General features: G+C 42.4%; 1 protein-coding gene across 2 annotated transcripts in view; it reads right to left on the reverse strand.

Annotated features, from left to right (window-relative positions):
* TOMM70 (translocase of outer mitochondrial membrane 70) overlaps positions 1-19,633 on the reverse strand; it is a 42,643-nt gene that overhangs the window by 21,629 nt on the left and 1,381 nt on the right. For both annotated transcript variants that reach the window (XM_053311367.1, XM_053311368.1), the window contains exons 2-4: positions 6,817-6,990; positions 4,892-5,018; positions 842-951 (exon numbers count right to left, since the gene is read on the reverse strand). In XM_053311367.1, coding sequence (XP_053167342.1) covers positions 842-951; positions 4,892-5,018; positions 6,817-6,990 — 411 coding nt within the window. The remainder of the gene's footprint in view (positions 1-841; positions 952-4,891; positions 5,019-6,816; positions 6,991-19,633) is intronic.

Genomic DNA, 19,633 nt, shown 5'->3' on the forward strand with positions numbered 1-19,633 from the left:
TCCAATGGAGTTCTGCCTAATACCAATGATGTCATTAAGCTGATGAGTTAAGGGGCTTCTGAAAACGTTACCCCAGGACTTGGTTGTCACTTTAGTATCTCCCACTACGATACCACTGGGTTATGTGCTGTAGGAAACACACACAGATACCTTGCCTAACTGAAGCCCATGAGAAGTCACTGTTGAATTAAGCATTCTTGTATGTCACAGAATTATACTTTGGTAAGTATGAATCTGCAATAAATGTTGCAATACATCCCTGTAGTGCACATTTTGCCTGGCTGAGCATAATGAAAAAACAAAAGTTATCAACAAATACATGAGTCCCTGCTGTAACTTGGGTTTTTCTTCATATGCATTTTTATGCATCTTCCCCATTTAGAAGCAGAAGGAGTTGTGAGTAAATTTCTTCAAGCTGAGAAATTTCCTGCTCTTTTTGTGTAAGCCCTCCTCTGCCGCTGCCCTCCTTCCTCCTCTCTGCCACAGAGTTCCATTAGCTCCACAAGTGCTTGTCTTAACTGCACTGTGCCAATGAATATTCTATCCCACTGGCTAACTTGAGGAAAGTCTGCGGGAGTTTTGCCCGCCGTACCTTAGCCGCCCCCTGTCCTTCAGATGCTTTGAACACTGACCAATCTGCAAATCTGTCATTACCTCCTACTTGCTTGCAGGTCAGAAATAAATACAAGATACTAAATACATTTACTTGAAAAGCAGGTTCTATTAAATTCAGTTATACACCTGTAAATTCAGTTATACACCTGTAAAGCACAGTACTGTTCTTGTAAACTTCAGCAAAGAGCAGAAGTTTTACTACTTGTGACAGCTATTGAAGTCATACCTTATATTTTTCTTTGGCTTTTTCTTTCCCAAGAAGTTTAAGAACTTTATCAGCCAGCAGCATACTTTGCTGATTTTGAAAGCCTTCTAAAATGCAGACTGCAGTGACATCTTGAAAATATATAAAAAGCAAGGTTATTACTTGCTAGTTTATCATCTTCAAAAAACTACATGGGGCCATTTCAAACAATATTCTACCTATCCCTGAACTGGCTCACATGATTAAAAAGAGGGATGGGCTGTGAATGTGCATGCCTCAACATCTTTCCCAGACTTCCTGAAGTTATCACAGCAGGAGAGAAGGGCACCTGAACCACCACATTATGTGCAGTCCAAATAGTAGTATTTGGATTGGGTGTAGGATTGCCCTGCCCTCCATAAAGGAACACCCTAGGACATTGTCAGGACATCCAGGAAAGATGTCAGGATGTGCAGACTCTTAGTGCACTACCACCCCTTTTAATTGCATGACTCTGCACATCCTGACATCTTTCCTGGATGTCCTGACAATGTCCTAGGGTGTTCCTTTATGTGGGGGGGGGGGAGAATATAATCCAAACTGACACACAATATGCCCAAAATGATTACCGTATTTTACGGACTATAAGACGCTACAGACTATAAGACGCACCTTAAATTTTCATCCAGTTTTTGAGCTTTCCTTCTCCTCTCGCCTCCATCTCCCCTCCAAGCCCTCCCACTGAGCCCCGCTCTGTCCTTTCCCTCCTGCCAACAGCAGCGAGCCCACGTTGGTGACCCGCAGCGGCGGCTGCTGCTAGTTGTTGCTCATCGCGGCCTGCCCGGGACCTCCTTCACCTTCTGCCTCTGGCAGCTCCTGCGGGCTGGCGCTCGCCTGCGCGGGCTCATGCCACCCCTTTCCCTGCTTGGCTGCAAAAGGCTTTAAGAAGCCTTTTGCAGCCAAGCCTGGAAAGGGGCGGCAGGGAGGTATCCTGCCACCCAATTTTGGAAAGGAGCCCAGCGGGGAAGGGGGCGGCAGGGAAGTATCCTGCCACCCGATTTGAACAGAACAAGGAGAAAGGGGCGGCAGGGAGGTATCCTGCCGCCCGATTTGTAAAGGAAATACGGCGCCGGAGTGGGGAAAGCGCGGGAGGGGTAAGTAAACCCTCCCCCGCCCTTAATGGAACCCCCCACCCCAATCCTTCCGAACCCTTCCTCCTCCTCCCCCTCCCTTTCCCGACAAGCCCTAAACTTTCAACTTCTCCCTGGCCAATCGGAGTATAAGATGCACCTGAATTTGGGGGGATATTTTTCAAGGAAAAAAGTGCATCTTATACTCTGTAAAATACGGTAGCCTTTCTCATATTTATTGCTAAGGTTTTTTAAAACCTACTGCTATTCTTTTGCTAGCTTCATTCATAACACAACATTCTTCATCATACATTCTCCTGCTTTCTTCACATGTGATTCTTCTTAATCATCCACAAAAACAGGGACTAGTTCACATTGCTCTGTCCACATTTTTCTGTCCACTGATTCTAACCCAGAGTTTTGTATAATACCCAGCACTAAGTTAAAAATATGTTTGTTTTTTAAAAAGACCTCTAAAACCTAAAGGGACAGAGAAAACAACTTCTGCATATATAAAGACCTGGACCAAACAGCCACATTGAGAGTTTCTGGGTATGCTTTTATGGTTTTTGAGGCAATCCTTTGAACTGCAGCTCCCTCAGCCATCAAATAAGATAAAATGAAACCTTGGAGAGAAACTGGCACCACAATATGAGAAAACATGATTAAAAGTAGAAGAAAAAAGCATGTCTTAGCACTGTGTAAAAGCTATGTATTGAGGCTCTTTAAATCCCAGCCACAGTATTCTTAGGAGTTCAAAATAGTTGTTTCAGTGGTTATTATTTCACAATTACTGGATTTCTATTGGAGATCCAAGAGTCATTACAAAGACAATAGTTAAAAAGCTTATTTGCCTTCAGAACTCTTCTGATAACAGGGGTATGCAAAAATGCTACCAGGATCCATTATTGCTGATATTAATTAAAAGTTTTAGAAGCCAGTTACTGGATGATGATAATAATAATAAAAGAGACAAGGCCAATAGTATTTTGTCATTAAAAAAAACTAAATAATTTCTGAGGTTTGTGCTTAAAAGACTAGGGTTGATCACAGTTGATGGTTTAAAAAATAATAATCCAATTTTTAAAAGTTTAAATTGGATTTTAATTTCTTTAAAACAAATGTATAAAAAAAACCTAGGTCAAAGATATTATCATCAATATTAATCATAACTTCTAATTATACAGGTGAAACTCGGAAAATTAGAATATCGTGCAAAAGTCCATTAATTTCAGTAATGCAAATTAAAAGGTGAAACTGATATATGAGACAGACGCATTACATGCAAAGCGAGATAAGTCAAGCCTTAATTTGTTATAATTGTGATGATCATGGCGTACAGCTTATGAAAACCCCAAATCCACAATCTCAGAAAATTAGAATATTACATGGAACCAAGAAGACAAGGATTGAAGAATAGAACAATATCAGACCTCTGAAAAGTATACAGTGTACTGTGCTTGATTGGCCAGCAAACTCGCCTGACCTGACCCCATAGAGAATCTATGGGGCATTGCCAAGAGAAGGATGAGAGACATGAGACCAAACAATGCAGAATTGCTGAAGGCCGCTAATGAAGCATCCTGGTCTTCCATAATACCTCATCAGTGCCACAGGCTGATAGCATCCATGCCACGCCGCATTGAGGCAGTAATTGCTGCAAAAGGGGCCCAGACCAAGTACTGAATACATATGCATGCTTATACTTTTCAGAGGTCCGATATTGTTCTATTCTTCAATCTTTGTCTTCTTGGTTCCATGTAATATTCTAATTTTCTGAGATTGTGGATTTGGGGTTTTCATAAGCTGTACGCCATGATCATCACAATTATAACAAATTAAGGCTTGACTTATCTCGCTTTGCATGTAATGCGTCTGTCCCATATATCAGTGGGACAATGCGGCGTTTCACCTTTTAATTTGCGGCGTTTCACCTCAATGCGGCGTTTCACCTTTTAATTTGCATTACTGAAATTAATGGACTTTTGCACGATATTCTAATTTTCCGAGTTTCACCTGTATTCTATGAACATGTTAGCAGCATATAAGGATGAGATAGAACAGATCTGATCAATCCTATTCGGCAGGTGATATGCATGAAGCGTATACACAGTTAGTAAAGCCCTTGCCCCCCTCCCACAAGTGGAAAGACATTAGGGCCATTCACACATTATGTTCAACACTTGTATGAGTGCAGTGTACACAGATACAGCCATTCACATCTTATGTGAACACATATTTCCTATCTATACTATGCATTTGAAGAGCCTGTATCCAGGTTCAATTTTTAAATGAATGTGGGTACAGTCATTCACACAAACATGTATACATGCATACAGCATAATGTCTGAATCAGGCTAAAGAAGGCCAATGAATGAATAGAAGACTTTGGTGGGCGGTGCGGGGGGGAATGGAATAGATCTGAGCAAGGAGAGTCTGGATATAAAAGGCAAGGGATAGGGGAATTGAATAGAAAGTGAAACCAAAACTGAACAGAATGTAGTCATACAGTCCTGAGGAAGGACAGGAAGCAGGAAGATACAAGTGTATCTTCCATCGCAGAAAGGAAATACCTATCATGGCAGCAGGTCGTAAAAGAGACCCAATTTGGGAATATTTTAATTAAGTTCCTGTACCTGTGGATAAGAAAGGCATGCTTGTGAAATGCAAACAGTGCAACCAAAGAATGCAAGGCCTGGTTGCCCAAATGAAACAGCATTATGAAATGTGTACACCTATTGTAGTGTGTACCTCCCTTCCAAAAATGAAACCTATATCTATTCCTGAATATGTATTAGGGTTATATTAGACAACAAGAATGTACTTTTACTAGAAAATGGTATCAACCCTGTAAAAGATTAGATGAAAGAAAGAAAAAATAGGCAGGTATTAGGGTTAAAGCCCATGACACCATCAATCAAACTATGCACCTCTAATTTCATTTCAAGCACACCATACTCACCTTCTAAACATTCTTTCTTATTGTCTAGTTTCTCATGTGCCTTTGCACGCCTGAAGAGAGCTTTTACATATTTAGGATTAAGCTCAACTGCCTTTGTACAATCTTGTGCCACCTCTTTCCATTTTTGCTGTAGATACAAATAAAATATTATAATTTATTTCTGTCACTTTAAAAACTTTTACCAAATGTACTTTATTGCAATTTTCAGTCTTAGATTTGTCTGCTTTAGGCTGCTTCTCCAGGAGTTTTAAAGTTTCCAATCTAAGAGTGAAAACCTATGCATCTTTACTTGAAAATGAGCCAGTGTGGTGTAGTGGTTAGAGTGCTGGACTAGGACTGCGGAGACCCGATACTAGCTGGGTGACTCTGGGCCATGATACTAGCTGGGTGACTCTGGGCCAGTCACTTCGCTCTCAGCCTAACCTACTTCACAGGAGGGTTGTTGTGAGGAGAAACTTAAGTATGTAGTACGCTGCTCTGGGCTCATTGGAGGAAGAGTGGGATATAAAATGTAATAATAATATAAAAAATAAGGTCCACTGTGTTCAATAGAACTTATTCTCAGACGTATATGTATAACATTGTAATCGAAATCACTTACTACAGAATAATCATACTCATCATTAAGGCCTGGAGGTAAATAGTTTGGGGAATGCAGAATAGGAACCTTTCACCTTGGTGCAAAGTTTCCAGATGCAACATGGAAACAGAGGGTCTAGGAAAGCAAAGAGCCAGATGGAATATCCACCAGAAAAAGGAACTGGGAAACTGGGCAACATGAGAAGCAAAGAGATACTCAAGAGTGTATTAAAAAAAAAAAATCAGGAAAAATATGTTTTAAAGATACAACTGACAGGATGAATTACTTAAAGACGACTGGGATTTTTTTTTTTTTTTTAATAGTACAATTTCATATAGTAAAGAGCAGAAAACAATTTCAATGAGGAAGCGTGCAGGAGTCTTACTATAGGTAAGTTTGTTAAACTACTACATTTAACAGTTCTCTATTTAAGCATTACATTAGCTATTGTAAAAGCTAACTTTTAGGTTAGATCATCAACTTTCTCCTCTATTTTCAAAACAGTTTCACTTGATTAAAAAACCAGGATTTTGGCCTTGAGCAGAAATCTCACAACACAGATACAAGCTGCATCACATAAAACACTCAGTTCCTGCCACCTCACTGATTTGAGATGCATCACTTATCAAATCATGTTGCATTTTGCAGCTTGATCATGTTTTATTATACTGCAAATTAAGGGGGGAATGTTTGTCAGCTTTAACAGCTTTTTGCAGTATGAAGAGCCATATTTTTATTAGTTTTTTTAGAGCAACAGCGGGAGAATGAAAAAGAAATCTCATTGGCGCCATACAAGAACCTGCAGAGTAAGTCCATGGATTGCAAAGAGTAAGTCAATATCAAAGCAGAAGCAGCATAAGGGATGGGAGTTTAATATATTTTCAGCTGCAAGTGCTCCAAGAACTGGTGTCATCTTTAGAATTCGGAAAACCTAAAACTTCATTTTTTTTAAAAAGGCACACTCAGATAGGCAACTGGATATGTTATATAATCTTACAGGGCACAGTGGTATTTAGGAGATGCCAAGGCAGTTAAGAGTGGATCCAGTAGTTCGGAGTTTCTAGACTACAAAATCCTTAACACACTTTATCCAACCGATCATTTACAAATCACAGACAGCACTTCTGAATTACAATTCTGAACCACAGGATTGATTTTAATTTTATTTTAAAGCATGTCTACTCTGCCTTTCTGTTAGTATGCCAAAAGCAATTAACATGCAATTAAGGAGAAACATGCCTAGGGAGCTAGAACAACAAAAGTGTCCACGTATACAAGGAGAAGCAGGTGTAGTCTATATTTAAATTGCAAATGAGCATACTATTTTGATGTTTAAGATTCATACCAGTTGCTCGTATGCTGCAGCTCTGTTTTGGTAGAAGGTAGAAAGGTCAGCATTTTTTTCTGGGGGACATAATCCGATGGCTTCAGTATAGCACTGAATGGCTTGCTCATACTTCCCAGCCTTAAAGTATTTGTTGCCTTTGTTCTTTGCTGCTTGGGCTCTATCAAGAGGGCTCTAGAAAGAGAAAAACGTTTCATTCATAATCAATTCTACAGAGTGAAAATATTAAAAGCAGTAGTTTTGAAGTCTTCATAGTCATCTTATAAAGTTTAGCTTTACAATACAGATTCATTATCTACGCAAACAGAGGTGTTTTCTGATTAATCAAGTATGCACTTCTTTCTATATACCTAGTTTAGAATACAAGGGCCAACATTCTAACGAAGCATCAGTGCTCCATGAAATGCACAGCGGCAGATGAGATCAACTAACACAAACTGACACTTACACAAGGTGGGGTGGGGGGTTGACAACCACCCCTGGAAGAATGCTGCATCACCCAAAAATATGTCCCTGATGGTTGTGCAGACCTCGAGGACATATTTTCACATGAGGCAGAGGACTTCTGGAGGAAGGGGGCGGAGTCATCAACTCAACAATAACTACTAAAGTATACATGGGTGAAATCTTAAGTATTAAAACTACAACTTTATTTATCGTAAAATATGAATCAATACCATGGCTGCATTCAGACGTAACTATGGTTTGCCATTATGTGAATGAGCAACCATATGTTTAGATTATGTGCTCTTCTCTCCTCTGTATGCAAAGGCAGATTAAAAGCACCATAGATCATAGTTTCCTGACATAACAGCAAATTATAGTTGCCATTAACCAGAAGTGAAATTTGCCAAAAACCTCTTCTTACACACGAAGGGGAATGGGTTGGGAGGGGACACATGAACCCAGTTTTGCAGCTGTCTGTACATGAAAAAGCATTCATAGTTTGCCATTACATCTTAATGCATTCTATACTGACTGACATAGAGGCCATTTCCAGTAGAAAGAGGGCTGACTCGCACACATATTTCTTGACTGCAGCAAAACAACTGAAATAAGAAAATTTTGACACAGGGAAATTGTTGGTATCATTACCCTACCAATGGCTTGGATTCAAACAGTTATTTCAGCCATGCCCAAGGAATTTTTGGCTTTTAAAAAAACCCCAAAACATCATGGAGCTAATTGTATAGTCTTTATTACACCGACATCCCACTTTTGTTCCATGACAGAACACAAGGCAGCACGCATAGAACTTCCAGGTGGTCTCCCATCCAGGCACTGACAAGACCCAGGCCTGCTGCTTCACATGCTTTCATATTATTCTTGTTCATCCTAGCAACATATATAATTTTGAGCACAATGCTTCTTGCAGATTTAAATATCTTGTTAAGTCTCCTTAGATTAATCCTATGTGCATCTAAAGTGTGTAGAGTTACAGGACTTGTACATCAAGGCTCCCACAGCTGCTAAGTGGATGAAATGTTTTAGATATTTCCCTAGTTTATGAAAGGCTTGTGCTGGGGATCTGTGCTGGCTGGCTGTCAATTTACACATGATAGTATGTTCATCAGACCAAGGATACTAAAAAGAAAAGAAAAGAAATCCAAGAAAATAGAATGAGAAGTCAAGTCATACCGTTTTTTTTCATAAAAAGCAGCAAAAGAGCATGGAAAACATCTATATATTCATCAGCTTAGCAAGGTTGAGAAAACATATCATTTGAGAACACCACCACTGTTATTGCCACCGAGTTCATCTTTTGTTAAGCAGCCTGATAGGGATGTGCACGGAACCAGCGGCTGCTGGTCTGAAGGCATGGGGGATAACTTTGAGGGTGGGGAAGCGTGCTCTTACCCCTCCCACCATGACTCCCCTGCTGGCGCTGTGTATTCAAATGGTCCAGCGGGGCAGCAGCGTACCTCCCTACCACCTTCCCTCTAAGGCACGCGCATGCACATCCACTTCCCCCCACGCATCAGTTTCTGGTGGGCACTCTGCTGCACCCTATTTCCCCCTCTCTCTGGCCAGGAAGCATTGTCCATTTCCCCCTCTCCCCGGCTGGACCGCTGCCTGCGCCACCTCCTCCTCCTCCCTCCCTCCACCAGGCTGCCTCCTCCTCCAGTTCCAGCTCAGAGTGATCTGCAGACGAAGCCAGAGGAGGATGGAGGGAGGAAGCAAGGCAGCTGCAAGGAAGCAAAGGCAGGCGAATGAATGAAGCTCCTGGAGCCATGGAGGCTCCCAGAGGGCTCGGGAGGTGCGGAGAAGAAGCAAGGGAGACGCGAACCACGTGGAGGGCTCAGAGTCAGGAGGCAAGGGCAGTCGATAGCTGCCAGCCGGAGAAGGAAGCAAGCAGGCGGGGGGAAGCTCCTGAACCATGTGGAGCTCGCTGGAAACAATGGCAGCCTATAGTTGCCTGAAGAATAAGCAGTCAGTTCCCAAGCCGTTCCATCTTTCTTCCCTCTCCCTCGTAAAACCTTGCACCATCCCTGCCCCTCCCCCCTCTCATCAAGCCAAGCCTGCCCTAAAGCTGGGAATATTGTGGTGTTTTTAAGTTTATGTGAGGCTGCATTAAGCAGGCAACCAAATGCTGCTTTGAGAGGGGATGTTAGTCAGGAAAACATGCAGCATAGTCTGGCTCAGCCTGTCCCAGCCAGCTGAACTCTATGGGGGAAGGGTAACAAAATATAGAATATTTTAGTCTGCATTATACATTACTAAAGGCTGTTGTCAGCCATTTTATATGATGATTTGCTTACATTAGGGATTAAAAAATCAGAATAATTAATAGAAGAAAAGAGAGAGCATTGTTTTAATTTAAAAAAAAAAAATTATTCCCTCCCCAAACATTTCAGATGTGATCTTATAATTTTTTTCATAACAGAGACAGATGGGGGCAGGCTATCATCCCTCGGTAGCTGATCCTACAGCTAAAAGCTGTCCTTAAAAAAGTTTATATTTGGATGTCTCCTTGAGATATTTAATAAATAACACCTTAGAGTGTGGCATACATGCTTTTGTGAGCTATTATAGCTGGGAATCCCATGCATGCTCTCTAGCATGGCAAAAATGCAGGACAAAGATCCAATGAATACATTCTTAAGCATTATAGTTTCTAGTTCAGAATAATTCTTCTATGCTTCCTTTTGCTTTCATCTCTCCTTCCCTGTCTATACCCTTTTCTTATTGTTTTGTTGAGTTTTAAATTGTGACTTTGTTATTGTCTTTTAAAATATATAGTGCTTAATAAGCTGAGGTGCTTTATAAATGTAAATGTGCTGATGATTATGATTTCTCACATTTGCACCATAGTAGGCGGGGGGTGAGGTGTAGGGGTGTGCACGGAACCGCAGAGCTGCGGTCCGGCACTGTGGGGTGGGTTCCTTTAAGGGCGGGGAGGGTTTACTTACCCCCCCCCGCCACTTGCCCCCGTCCAGCGTGCGTATTTAATGTAATAATTGGGGCAGCAGGATACTTCCCTGCTGCCCCTTGTCCCTCTGCAATGCCGCCAGCTTTGACTCGCAGTTTTGAAAATAAATTACTGCTGCCCAGTGCCAATAATGAAGTTGAAGAAGAAGCCGGCCTCCACTTCGGCGCCTCTCCGCCCGGCGGCTCCCCCAGGAGCCGCCGCCGCCTCCCAGCAGCCACTGAGAGCGGCTCTGCCATGGAGGACGTGCCGCGGCAACCCTCACTTCCGGCTACCATGCGACTTTCCCCCACATACAGAGTGGCTGCATTCTGCCACTCTGTATGCGGGGGAAGTCGCATGGAAGCCGGAAGTGATGCAACCCTCACTTCCGGCTTCCATGCGACTTCCCCCGCATACAGAGTGGCAGAATGCAGCCACTCTGTATGTGGGGGAAAGTCGCATGGTAGCCGGAAGTGAGGGTTGCCGCGGCGCCACGGTGCGTCCTCCATGGCAGAGCCGCTCTCAGTGGCTGCTGGGAGGCGGCGGCGGCTCCTGGGGGAGCCGCCGGGCGGAGAGGCGCCGAAGTGGAGGCCGGCTTCTTCTTCAACTTCATTATTGGCACTGGGCAGCAGTAATTTATTTTCAAAACTGCGAGTCAAAGCTGGCGGCATTGCAGAGGGACAAGGGGCAGCAGGGAAGTATCCTGCTGCCCCAATTATTACATTAAATACGCGCGCTGGACAGGGGCAAGTGGCGGGGGGGGTAAGTAAACCCTCCCCGCCCTTAAAGGAACCCCCCCACCCGGACCCGGACCAGCCAGATCCGAACCGGTCTGGAAAGTCCGGAGGCCTTTACAATGGCTTCCAGACCGGTTCGGACACACCCCTAGTGAGGTGTAAGAGATTTTAAAAAGTTGTGCGCCACACTGTGCGGAGCATTATTTCTTTCTTTCTCTATGTTAGAGAGAATGACGTGTGCACATTGCCTTAATACAGCCGCCCAGAATAAAACTCTTTCCACCCACTCCCCCACCCTTAAAGTTACCCAAACCGCACCCCCCCCACACACCTTTGAACTGGCTCGAATGCTGGTCCACTGAACCGGTTCAGCCTAGCATCTCTTTCAGGCCTCGCAAAAGGTGATATCTTCCAGATTTTTTTTAGGGGTGGGTGGGGGAAATTTGAAGCTACCATATTTAACTGAATCAAAGACTAGATTCTCCCCCCCCCAACTACTTTGCTGTTAGAAATTGGGGAGTCTTAAATTCAGAGTCATCTTGTTTACTTTGGTAAATATGGTAGTTTTGCCATTTGAATCTGAACTCAAAGGCAGGAAATTTTAACAACTCTGGAGAGGAAAGCTGGTCTTGTGCATGACTTGTCCCTTTAGCTAAGCAGGGTCTGCCCTGGTTACATATGAATGGGAGACTAGTAGTGTGAGCATCCATTCCCCTTAGTGGATGGAGCTGCTCTGGTAAGAGCAGAAGGTTTCGAATTCCCTCCCTGGCTTCTCCAAGATAGGGTTGAAAGAGATTCCTGCCTGCAGCCTTGGAGAAGCTGCTGCCAGTCTGCAAAGACAATACTGAGCAAGATAAACCAATGGTCCGAATCAGTATATGGCAGCTTCCTATGTTCCTAGGTAACTGGTATTTTAGCTGGGGTACAGCCTTGAATTGGCCAAAACAGTTGCCCTCTCAGAATATCAAGTAGGACAGGCAGCTGCGTTAACAGCTCATGAGAGCCTTATTTGCTTCTACTATGTTCCACTTGTTATTTATGAACAAAACAAAGATTGAAAGACACCATAAGTCTCCACTGGACTTCTTACCACTTGAGGAAATTGAGAGTGCATAAGAGCATATTGAAAACATTATTACAATCTTTTTAATACAACACTGCCCTGCATGTGCAACCAACGTCAGTGATTTGGAGAGGAAGAGGAATTTTCTGCAGAACATTTTCTACATATTTTTGCAGGCAGCTTTTTCTGCAGAAACTTTTCCTCTTCTAGATCTGCACTGTTCCATAGAACTAATTAGTAACAAAATGAACCGATCTATCAAGTTGGCCAGTTTCGAATTTTGGATTATAGTCTTCCGACATTCTATCCACATGTGTGTGGAGAAGGAGCAGGGGCACGACCACACATCCTACCCCCAGTCTCTGTGTGTCTACTGGCCTTGCCCCTTGCCTCCAGGAGTCTCTTCTTACATTCTGCTGAACATGTGTAAATCTGCCAAGCCAGAGGACGCAAAATGACTCCACCCAAGTGCTGACTGAATGTGTGAACAGAACTTGGCATTGTAGTTGGGAATGTTGGGTGTTGTAGTCCAACATCATCTGGAGTCCCAAGGTTAGGAACCCCAGTCTGGATACTTGTAAACCCCAGAATGTTTACAAGTATCCTAACAAAAATAGTTTCTAAATGAAGTTTTGAAATAGTATGAATATAACATCTAAACCACATTGTGTACTTTATTATTACCCCCCAAATATTTCAGTTCAATTACTTTTGACTACGGTACTATAAATACTTTGTTAATATAGCATTAAAATAAACATGGCATATCTTTTAAGTTTTGTTTATTAAATATAAGTCAATCCAACAAGGTGAATAAGATCCCAGCTGCACAGGTTATCAGAAAACATCCCAGAAATATTTCCAGTATTTTCAGAAAACCCACATCGCAACACAAATGCATTCTCAGTTTCAAATATGAATTTCTAAGTATCTTCAAACACCACAACTTTTGTTTATGCATTAATCTATTTCTAAAGAATCAAATGGAGGACAGAAAAAACCCGTTTTAGGATTATCTATTTGACTAACATATTACTCTGACGATCTACAGATTTTAATGGGGATTTTACACTGGACACTACACAAAGCTTGGTAGGACTACTTTTCACAGAGAGAGCTCACACATGCAAGAACTGCAGGTCTCTATTGTATGACGTGAGTGTATCTTGTTATCTAGAATAGAGAATCCCTGCACACCTACAAAGTAGCCCCCAATTCAAACAAACAAAAAAGAACAATTCTAAGGAAGTATCACAAATGCAGGACCACAGCAGAAGCGTTCAGGGCACTTTCTATTTTTTTCTGCTAGCAATAATTGTCCAAAACCTGCATTATAATTTCAGTGACATTTGAGCCTTTAAAGCATGTTTGAATATCCATCCTGTCTGAGAGACAAGACAGTTTTCTTTCCAAGTATACTTTGATGTTATCTTGTTTAGGGAGTTTGTGATACTATGGTATAAGTGAATTTATCAAAAGGTATATGATGAAAGGTAAATGCTAAAGGATGTGCAGCAGTCTCCATGCAGTATCTATTTTTCTTTCATGTCATCATGCTTCCAATAAAAAAGGCCTTTGTTTTTAGGGATAGTTTTTTTCTCAAGCAGAATGAGGAATCTGAGGTCACTCAATGAACATGCGCTCAGTGAAGCCAACAGATTACAATAACTTACTACAGATATATAAACTGCAGCTTTCCCTACCCCCACATTTTCAGCACCTATAACCATAGACATAAAATGTATACACTGTCTTTCAGACAAAGGCAAAAATACTGTATTTGTGGTCCCAGAATCCTTACTAGAATTCCACTGATCTGTGTTTTGCTTTAGGTTACTTCTTTCCTTCTAATCCACAAGACAGATTCATATCTTCTGCCTCGATTAACTGGTCTATGACCGTAATAAACTTTATCTATCGATCTTCTGCCTCTAACAACCCCAGTTTTTATTTATATTTGCAATAACACCCAGCCCTACATAACCCTCAGCCTACAGACACATTTCAGACTGCTAACTTGCAATACTCATAAAGGCTCAAGGCATCCTTTATAATTAACATAATAATTCTGTCTTCTAAGCTGTCTAAATAGTTTATAAAACCATGCATACCATTGCCTTTATGAAAGACAGAACTATAATATTAATTAACATGTAGCCAAAACTACCAACAAGAGCTCATTATTATACATCTTCTAATAATACCTTCCAAACAGAGCTCAGGAAATCCACTAGTCTTCTTGTCTGTGACAAGTGAAAAACTATGCCTGATGAGTGAAAAAAAAATCCTGACAAGTAATGTACCAACTTAGCTCGAGCAGTAACAAAATTTGTCTGGTGAACAGATTGAACATTTCTTGACCCCTGCTTCCAAATAAAAAGGTACTGGATTACCTCCACAAGATAATCAAGCTTGGACTTGGGAAAACCTTTGTTGGCGGGGGGGATATTCCAGTTTCTAGGTGCTAGCATTAATATTTTTAGAAACTGGGTAACTTAAGGAACAAACAACCTTGGGCTTTCCTAACCCTGAATATAAGAATGATGTTAAGATTTTACACATAGAATTTTACTGTTAGAAGAGATCATGGAGATCTTCTAGTCCAACCCATTGCAATACAGGTATCTGCTACAGTAAGTCATTCACACAAAGATAGCTATGTTACCATTTACAACTTTAATTAAAAGAAAATAAATACACCTACTAAGCCTAAGATAAATTAGATTTCAAAGTCTACCTCTTAGAATGATTAAGGCTGCAAACCTAAATATACTTACTAGGGAGTAAACCACATTGAACACAGCTGAACCTATTTCTGAACAAACATGCAAAGGATTATACTGTAGATCAGGCATGGGATGATGTTCATCCCCAATAATATGATTTATATAAGAACAAAGATACCTTTTGTTGGCAAGATAACACAAGCACTAAAATCTCAGAGTTTTCTCAGGCAAAATTTTGTGATCTATATGTAAGTAACTACCCACATATAACTGAATTGGTTCATAAAAGAGCTCCAGAACATGCAGTGTAGCTAAAACTAAATGGATAATCATTTACCAGAATAAAGCTCTTACTTTGTACTTAAGTATTGTCTTAAACTGCTAATCCATAGCTTGGATAACTGGCAGTCTTCATGTTCACTGAGGAATCTGAATGACCCACATTAAATGCACACGAGAGTACATATTTGTTTACTCTGCAATGAAAAGGGTCAAACATCGGCAACTAACAAATAATAATAGATCCTCATTAACTAAAGAAAAGCTTTGGAAATCAGAGAAATGTTGCAAACTTTTACTTTCATAAAATGTACAAAAAAGATACCTGTCAACATTAAACAAAGACAGCTTCAGGGTATGTGTTTCTTAACATGCATTGAACTCTCTAATATGATTTATGTAGGGCACAGATTTCCAAACAATGTAACATGAGAAATCCACCTTGAAAAGTATAGCCATCAGGTCAGGTGCATGATCCACCACTCTATGCCCCATGGAGCACAAAGGCCCTGAGCAGCATTGAATGCATGGACAGTGACATTATCCTTAGGAAGGGAGTAAGGATGCACTGGGATTCACCAACACAGTCAGCAGTACAGCTGACAGGAGCAGGATAATCTGTGAAGAATTACCCCTGCCCAGAAAGCACAAACCCCTTCCTGAACCCTGACTGACTAGGCACTATGAACTGGCTATCCAGAAATTGCAAGAAGGATGCCTACTCATAGGAGACTATGTATATAGGTACCTTTTAAACCATTAAAAAAACATGCCTCCAATTTTATCCATAAATGAACTATACCCCTGACATCAAAATCAACACTAGCAGGGGGTTTCAAACCACAAATTCCTAAATCAAAGTGATTCCCCACCCCCAACCCAAAGCAGCCTAGCTTTTGTACATCAGCTCTTTTGAAAATAACATTTGTTACTAGGATTAATGGAAATCACCCAATAACACCCTTCTGTTTCAACAGTGAATTTATCAGTGGAGGGGAAGATCCATAACTCAGTAGAAGAGCATCTGCTTTGCATACAGAAGGTCCTAAACAGGGCTGGGAAATACCCTCTTGAAACTCTGAAGAGCAGTTGCCAGTATGATAACACTGAGCTAGATGGACCAATGGTGTGATTCTCTGTATAAAGCAGCTTCCTAAGTAACCTATATAATCAATACTGGGGGAAACAGAGCTAACCTAAAATATGTTGTAAAAGGATACACAAAGGGGGAAATTCAAATTTATTGAGAACTGAAGTACTTAATATGATGAGGGTTAAAAAAATCACATAAAGTGGCCTAGCATTACACTAGCATACAGAGTCAACCCAATGGACACAATTATTTCTTTATCAGAACACCTCTTTCTCTCTAAAGCAAATAATTAGTGAGAGGATGGTTGTTCAACCTCTCACCTGAGTTCTCCATGGTGGAGCACCCCTCCTCCTCCTCTTTCGCAGAACCATGGTACTCTGAGACAGGGTGCCCACCCTCATGCGGAAACTTTCCTTGCAATCTCAGAACCTTTTCACTTTGAAGGTCCAACATTGGTGCTGGTAAGGCACTTCTCATCTTGCAATCTTAGAGCTCTGGAGCTGTGAGATTGCAGTGGGAAGTAGAGCTAACCCTGAGTTCAGTCTCCCTGCCACATGGGGATCACAGACTCTCTCTTTGATAGTCTTTGTCCCCCTAGCTAAGCAGGGTCTGCCATCGTTGCATATGAATGGGAGATCACATGTGAGCACTAAGACATTCCCCTTAGGGGATGGAGTTGCTCTGGGGAGAGCAGAAAGTTTCAAGTTCCCTCTCTGGCTTCTCTAACACAGGGCTGAGAGAGACTCCTGCCTGCAACCTTGGAGAAGGTGCTGCCAGTCTGTGTAGACAATACTGAGCTAGACAGACCAATGTTCTGACTCAGTATATGGCAGCTTCCTATGTAGGGATGGGCCTGGACCGGTCCGGAGGCCATTGAAAAGGCCTCCGGACCGGTCCGGACCTGGGCGGTTCAGATTGGGGGTGGGGGGTCGCTTTAAGAGCGGCGGGAGGGTTTACTTACCCCTCTCGCCGCTTTCCCACTTGCCGCCGTAAACATACGAGTAATTGGGGCGGCAGGATACCTCCCTGCCGCCCCTTCCCCGACGTTAATTGCAAAACCTCCCAGGAGTGCATTGCGCGTGCGCATGTCACAGAGACGAGCGCACGCTTCACGTCGCTGTGACGTGCGCGCAGGCGCGCAATGCACTCCTGGGAGGTTTTGCAAGCAACATCGGGGAAGGGGCGGCAGGGAGGTATCTTGCCGCCCCAATTACTCGTATGTTTATGGCGGCAAGCGGCGGGAGGAGTAAGTAAACCCTCCCGCCGCTCTTAAAGCGACCACCCCACCCCAGTGCCGGACCGCAGTTTGCGGTTCCGTGCACACCCCTATTCCTATGTTTTATCCTCAGAGCAGGCTTAGGTACTGGGATGAATAGGGACCCTTGTATGCAGCTTCTGGCAGAGCTCAACAATTCACAGGTGCCAGCTCATTATGTCATCTGGAAATTTAAGTATGGCACCTGATCAAGGCAAGGGACAGATTCAACTAGAAGGAGAGAGAGAGCAAAGCGGGGGCAGATTGCACTTTCCTCCTCCTAGTCACATCAGGCTATTGCTTGCCTGAGCCAGATGGACATATCCAGAAGGAGAGAACAAGCAAGGCAGTGAGTTCACTCTCTCTCATGGAGCAGAGGGCAGTCTGGCTCCTAGGTTTTTGGTCAAAGAAAATCTGTCAAGGCTTGCTCTATAGTGCAGCTCTGTTTTGAAACAAAACTGCACTGTTAAAGTTGCACACTAGAATTTTTCTCCCTTTTAATCTTAAAGAACCTTTTAAAAACTACTTTTAAAAGGTTATAAAAGAGTGAAAGTTGCACAGCTCTAACGTAGCAAGAGGAAGACTGATGGAAATTTGCAGTCAACAAAGAAAGCTGAGAATATTTGCAAGTAATACCCATCATAAAACAATATTATCCATCATTGATTGAAGTGGAACATAGGAAGCTGCCATATACGGAATCAGACTATTGGTCTATCTAGCTCAGTATTGTCTTCACAGACTGGCAGCAGCTTCTCCAAGGTTGCAGGCAGGAATCTCTCTTAGCCCTGTGATGGAGAAGTCAGAGAGGGAACTTGAAAATTTCTGCTGTTCCTAGAGCGGCTCCATCCCCTAAGGGGAATATCTTACAGTGCTCACACTTCTAGTCTCCCATTCATATGCAACCAGGGCAGACCCTGCTTAGCTAAGTGGACAAGTCATGCTTCTACCACAAGACCAGCTCTCCTCTACTCCTCTGCTGCAAGCTTAGGTATACAATCCCAAACGTTCACATTTAAGCACCTGTCTTGTTAATAAATCGTTCACTCTGTGTGCACGCACGCGCATGCACACATGCAGTGCACACATGTGCATGTGGATGCACAAATACATCTGTGTGTTTTGGGGTCAGTGTGAGGAGCTCAATAACCACTGCTTCCATAACTGACCAATACATCTTTCCTAATGGTATCAACTGACTCTAATTAAAACCGCTTGCATTGAGCTTGATAGCCATGCAGCAAGTATAGTACTCATACATAAAGGGGTGCCTTAAAACTGCAAAACAAACAACATGTGCCTCTGTGCCCTTCTGAATTGCAGAGTATGCGAATAAGAGCTGGAAAGCCCCCTTCCTCTGGGGGACTGCCCTGATCAAAGCAATATGAAACCTGCTTCAATAATTGCCATTCCTGTCTTAAAGGCAGGAACAGGCAATTATCGAAGCAGGTTTCACATTCACAACTGACACAGAAGACTGTATAAGTCATCTGGATGGATACAAGTAAGTTCCTACATGCCATTACACAATTATGATTTGGAGACCTTATTTGAAAGCAGCCCCAGGCCATAAATTTCCTGCAGGTACTTGCTCCTCAACTTCTGATGCTGATTTGCACACAGTGTTTTAAAATTTTATATTCAGGCATCAGCATAGAGAGCTGTCAAGGAAAAGGGTTTTCATGGGGAGAGTGCATAACCTTCAAGTCAACCACATGAGTCTTATAACCAGTGTTCCCTTTAACAGGGATTCTCAGGTGTTGACTACAACTCTCAGAATCCCCAAGCAAAAGCCATTATAGCTGGGGATTCTGGGAGTTGCAGTCAACAACACCTGGGAATCCCTGTTAGAGGGAACACTGTTTATTCACTTTTCAAGAGATGACCATGAGAGATCAAATGATCTCAAAAAGTAAGTTTCGGAATAAAAATCAAATTCTCTCCATTTATCTATGAGGGCTTTCTAGAAAAAACATTCAAATCTGACTTCTCCATCCCATATATCTCCATAACTACTTCAGTGTCCACTCCAAATCTTTCCCATCTGAGCATCCCAGGACTCCTCAACAATGTGCCCTGCCTAGAATGTGCCCACACTTCTCCTGAAACGCTGCAGAGAGCCAGCGTGGTGTAGTGGTTAGAGTGCTGGACTAGGACCAGGGAGACCCGAGTTCAAATCCCCATTCAGCCATGAAACTAGCTGGGTGACTCTGGGCCAGTCACTTCTCTCTCAGCCTAGCCTACTTCACAGGGTT

This window comes from Hemicordylus capensis, chromosome 3 (assembly GCF_027244095.1).
Source record: "Hemicordylus capensis ecotype Gifberg chromosome 3, rHemCap1.1.pri, whole genome shotgun sequence".
Lineage (NCBI taxonomy): Eukaryota > Metazoa > Chordata > Lepidosauria > Squamata > Cordylidae > Hemicordylus > Hemicordylus capensis.